Source organism: Trypanosoma theileri (assembly GCF_002087225.1).
Source record: "Trypanosoma theileri isolate Edinburgh chromosome Unknown TM35_Tth_14_V1, whole genome shotgun sequence".
Classification (NCBI taxonomy): Eukaryota; Euglenozoa; class Kinetoplastea; order Trypanosomatida; family Trypanosomatidae; genus Trypanosoma; species Trypanosoma theileri.
In genome coordinates this window covers 263,666-269,304 of record NW_021639856.1, presented here as the reverse complement: position 1 = coordinate 269,304, position 5,639 = coordinate 263,666, and the positions used below count along the sequence as shown (strand labels likewise).

Below are 5,639 nucleotides of genomic sequence, written 5' to 3'. Positions count from 1 at the left end.
CGTTTTGTTTTTTTTTTTAGGTCCTGAAGGAATAATTCCACTAGTATTGATAGAATCCGTATTTAAAGGTCCAAACAGGACTCTCTGGAACGAAAGCTTCTTTTTTTCTTTTTTTTTTCATTACTGGAGGATTGCAACCATATTAGTCCCCCCACAACGGGGAAAAAAAAAAAAAAGTGGGGTAAGAACAAAGAATAATATTATTTACCTAGTTCTTCCTTAGATCTATCTATATCTATCTATATATAGTTATATATATATATATATATATATATATATATATATATAGATATAGTTATGCCTTCTTCCTCACGTAGGGTGTTTAACACCCAGTCCAGCACCGCAACAACAACACCAATAACAACAACAACACCAATAACAGATATGGCTGCTTTAACTCCATACCGTGTTTCCTCCAGACTTGTGGATCGTCTACGCTCCGCCGGTGAGGCGAACCATAATGTTACCTCAAACACTACACATCACAATAGTAGTCGTACCGCCACTGTGGGTAGTGGACATCGCCATTCCATACATTCTTCTCATACCGCACGAGAACGAGGAGGAGGAGGAAGAGGATTGGATGATAAGGCGGGAATAGGAAATCTCTTGCATACGAGTACTCGGCGGCATTTGCCACCGCAGGAAAACAGAAATTATATATCCCCAACTGATAACTTGCATTACTGTGATGTTTCTGAACAGGAGGAGGTGGAAAGAGGAACGTCGGGTTCAAACTTTTTCCAAAGTGGTCGCCAATTAAATAGTAATAATCAACAGAATTTTGATTACAGAGATGAAACTCCCTTAATAGAATTACAGAGAGGATACGTAGTGGATACGAGAAATGAAGAAGAATTGGAATCTCGCACACCGCCGAAAGTGCGTAACCCGGCAACTAGTATTCATTTAAATAGAGATAACATTCACTCACACATAACACAACGAGCTAAGAAAGATAATGATCATTCAGATTTAAAACGGTCCACAGTAGAACATCAAAAAGGGCAAAAACGGCATTCAGCAAAGAAACAGATTCAAAATATGGTTTTGAAGAAAACTGAAGAAGCCTCAAAGACCAGTGACAATGATTTATTTCATAATGTCTTTCCTACTACCAGCAATGGTACCAATCCTGGTGTTTCTACTATTAGAATGGATCCACACTCTCCGAATATCTTGGGAACGAAATCGTCTTCTTCCTCTTCTTCCTCATACTTGAATAGATTACAGTCGCGTGTTAGGAAGCAGGGAGGCACGAGTTTATCCTCTTCCTCTTCTTCAGTTGTAGATGCTAGACCGATAGCAACTTTTGGATCGATACAAGGAGGAGAAGGAGGAGGAGTCCCATCTGATTCTGTAGTTTCCTCACGGTTAGAAGAGATACGTAGGCTTGTGAAGAAACGATGTACGGAAGAAAATCAAACCGCCGATCAGCCGTTGTTGTTGCTGCCGAAGTATGTGGTAGATCCTCGTGCAATAAATAATACACTGCAATTTGCAGCGGATGGATCGCGTATGAATAGTTTAAGCGATAGTAATGCTGCTGTTCCTAGAACTGGAAGGGGACGTACGAAAAATAATAATAATAATAATAATAATAATAATAATAATAATAATAATAATAATAATAATAATAATGTTTCTAGTGTTACCGTACTCTCTGAGAGGAATACGGGGGTTATTTGCTTTGTGTTTGATACCTGTAGTCTGTTGATTGCCACTGTGGATAAACTAAATGCCCTAATGAAATGCGGTATGGTGTGTCTCCCATCTGATGTTATCAGTGAGTTGGATGGAATGAATACCTCTAAAGGTCAAAACCCAACAGAGAAAAAGGCAGAGAAACGGCGGTTTGCAGCTAGACGTGTACGTAACTGGATCATTGCGAATAGTGGTAAAGATTCCAAAATTCGCGTTCAACGAAAGTGTGAAGTGGAACCCACATATGATCGTAGGGCGGAGACAAGAGATGAGTGGATCTTGGGCTTCGCCGTGTATTTGGAGCAGAAGGAGAGACTTCAGGTGGTGTTTATCACCGAAGATAAATTTTTACGTGTAAAGGCGGGTGCAGAGCTCAGTGGTCGTGTGATTTGTTGGGAAGAAGTCGTGAAGGAATATATTCAATCTTCTTCTTCTTCTACTAAGGGGCCACGCACACAGAAATCAAAACAGAGGAATATTACCAATTAGTAATTGCTGTTTTTTTTTTTTTTATTATTATTTGCTTTTTGCCCTTGAATTTCCGTTTGAATAGTTATTGGTAAATGATATTACGTTATCATTAAGAGCTTGAGGGAGCGAGAAGAGACAATGGAGATGGGAAAAAAAAGAAGCATTATCAAGTGAACTGTAATTCACTTTCTTTCTTTTTTTTCTTTTTCCACAAACCTCGTGGATTTCGATAAATGCATAAAGAATGTGTGAAGTCTTTGAGTATGAGCATTTGAGATTTGTTTTTTGATTTGTTTTTTTTTTTTTTTTTGTTGTTGTTTTTTTTCTCATTTGCTTTTATTTTTCATTTTATTCTTCTGTAGGTATGTCTTTCGATTGGTGAGAGTGTTTGGTGGGTGGTGGGGTGGGGTGGGGAAGAGACCGTGGATTGGTTCCCATACGAATCTAAAGTTTCTTGGACCCTCCCACCTCTTCTAAATAAAAATTAAAAAAATTTAAAAAAAAAATTAAAAATTACTCAACGGCACTTTACTGTTCCTTTTCAGTTTTCGTGCCGTCGACTACTTGGAAAGACCACCACCTTTACGTCTCTCATGCTCTTGCACTCTTTCCCTATTTCTTCATATGTCTCTCTCTCTCTCTCTCTCTCTCTCTCTCTATATATATATATATATATATATATGTATATTTATATATATATTTATTTATCTCTATCTGCTTATCTATATCTCTCACTCTATATATGACTCTATCTATCTTTGTTTATCTGTCTATTTATCTATCTATCCATCTATATCTCTTATTTGATGTTTTCTCCCTTTTGCTTCTTTTATTTTTCTTCCCTTTATCTAATTATTGAATAACCCCTTTCTCACAGGCCGCTACGTCAAATGAAGAGTGTACTACTACGGACGTATCACGTCCTGTTTTTACACTCCTTTGTACTGCAATTTCTTCTGTATTGCTCTATCAACTGTTCTTTTTTCTCTTTTACAGTAAGTGAGTAGAATCAGTTTGGTATCAATTACTGAAGTTTCTCAATATATATATATATATATATATATATATATATATAGAGAGAGAGAGAGAGAGACAGTGTTAATGGGCTAGTTCCTCTTATTCTTTGGTGAAAGCCAGAACTGATGTATCTTCTTATCTGAAGGTCGCATCAGCCACTTGGTTGCAAGTGTTATTATTTACTTATAACACTACCTTATTATCTTATGCATTTTACTGGTGGATTCCAAAGAATGAAAGTTAGAATTCCCAGACTCCCATATTTCTTAAACAAACCTATGGAATATCCTTCAATGCGTATAAGATGTATATATATATATATATATATAAGAATAAGAATAAGGTTTACTCAGAGATTGTTAATGGTTTCCTCAGTAGGGGTGTGGTGTGTTGGGAATGGGGTTAGGTATGGAGAATGAAAAGATAAAAGAAAAATAAATGAAAAAGAAAAACAAGAAAAAAAGATATCAAGTATTTTGTCTATAGATATAATGTATATATTGCTTACTTTACCAACCTGTGTTTTCTTTTCTTTTCTTTTTTTTTCTTTTTTTTTCTTTTTTTTTTTTGTTCTTTTTCTCTCTATCAAGTTTACTCCGCATTTTGCAGGAGGCAGACACCTTCGCTACTTTCAAACCCTTTTATTCTATTCAAATTGAAGTGTAAACGAGAAAGGGCGAACACGTACAGAAGAAAAGAAATGAAAAATCACAGTCAAGGGGAAGTGAAGGTGAACCAGAAGAAGAGTACAACAGCGGGATCTACACTGGAGTATGTTGACAACAGCCCACAAGATAGAAAGGAAAACAAACAGCGGAATCTTCCCGAGCCAAAGAAATTGGTATCAGCATCAGTATCAGCATCTTCAGAAAAAAGACCTGTAGAAACATCAAATTATATTCTCACGGGATCGCCTAAACGTAAGGCCCCGATATCAAACGGTGTGGTAGTATCCAACGTTCAAAATGACAGAAATAATAATGTTAATAATAATAATAATAATAATAATAATAATAATAATAATGGCAAGAAGAATGGGGTGACGTCTTCCACAAAACCGCTGCAGGCAGCAGCAGCAGCAGCGCCTGAGAAAGTGAACCACACAAATAAACAACAACAACAAGAAAAACAAGAAAAACAACAACAGCAAGAAGAACAGCAAATGTTCGGTAAATCAGAATACATGGATTATCAGTGGGATTACATGATGTATTGTTTTTCTCCCGATGAAACTAGTGGTGATGTGAAGGAAGAACTGAATGAGGATGATGCCTCAACGGATGACTTTTCAGCATCGAGTACAGAAGAAGAAGAGGAAGAAATAGAAGAAATAAACGGAAATGAAGAAGAAGAGGAAGAAGAAGAAGAAGAAGTGGATGATGCGAGAAGTCGGTTTGATTCGGTGTATATATATCAATACTCATTCGATCCAAATCCCTTATCAGAGCAAGAAGAACTACAACAACTACAACTACAACAATGGCAATCTACTGTGAATACCCCGTATTCCACATTAATAAAAGGTCCATACTATAACTCTCAGGAAAACGGTGTGAAGAACTCAGTTTTATCTGTAATGAATGGAACTCAAATGATAAGTGTAACTCCATGCCGAAAGGCAAGCCGTGAGACTTCTTCCTCAATACAATCTCCGCATATTACTAGTAGAAACTATGATAATAAGAGAGTTTCCACACTTCAGATACTCCCCGAAGGTATCCCACAGAAGCAGCTCCAGCAACAACAACAACAACAACAAGATGAAGATGATGAAGAAGAAGAAGATGAAGATGAAGAAATAGAAGAAATAGACGGGAATGGAGAAGAAGAGATGGATGAATCGAGAAGCCGGTTTGAGTCGGTGTTTATAGACCAATATTCATTTGATCCAAATCCCCTATCAGAGCAAGAAGATGAATTGCTATGGCAATCTACTGTTGATTCCCCTCGTCCCATAAATAAACAGAAATGGTTAAAAGATATTCATAAGAGTTTTAAACAAGTAACATCTCCAAACTGGTCTTATCTAGATAATATTACTCCTCCTGTGAATATGAATGGTGGAACTGGGCAAGAACGGGAGGAACAACCGCGGCCCTCTACAGGGAATAACAAAGATAAGGGTGAATACCCAACAGAGATGCCAGTTTTTATGAATGAACGAAACAACATTGCAGTTCGCAGAAGGAATGATGGGAATAGAAACTATATACAAGAACAGGATTCCCCACGTCCATCCAACTGCTCAGCGCCAGTGCTGAGAGTCTTTCCCATGACATCATCCACGGAATACAAGTGTAGAAGAACTCGTTAAATACCCGAAAAAGGATCGGAATTATTTCAATGGGATCTTGAACGGTGAGTTTCTGTACCTTTATGGAAAAGCAAAAAAAAAAAAAAAAAAAAAAAAAAGAGAGTGAGAGATGGTGTTTCATCAATAGATATAA

At 37.0% G+C, this 5,639-nt stretch overlaps 2 protein-coding genes across 2 annotated transcripts; both read left to right on the top strand.

The window, feature by feature from the left end:
* Positions 1–297: 297 nt before the first annotated feature.
* TM35_000141980 (uncharacterized protein) lies at positions 298–2,193 on the top strand (the record flags this gene model as incomplete). Its single annotated transcript, XM_029025643.1, has 1 exon — positions 298–2,193. The coding sequence occupies one exon, from the start codon at positions 298–300 to the stop codon at positions 2,191–2,193; it is 1,896 nt and encodes a 631-aa protein (XP_028883053.1).
* A 1,699-nt stretch (positions 2,194–3,892) lies between these two features.
* TM35_000141970 (uncharacterized protein) lies at positions 3,893–5,506 on the top strand (the record flags this gene model as incomplete). Its single annotated transcript, XM_029025642.1, has 1 exon — positions 3,893–5,506. One exon carries the CDS (start codon positions 3,893–3,895, stop codon positions 5,504–5,506), a length of 1,614 nt encoding a protein of 537 aa, XP_028883052.1.
* Between the last annotated feature and the right edge of the window lie 133 nt (positions 5,507–5,639).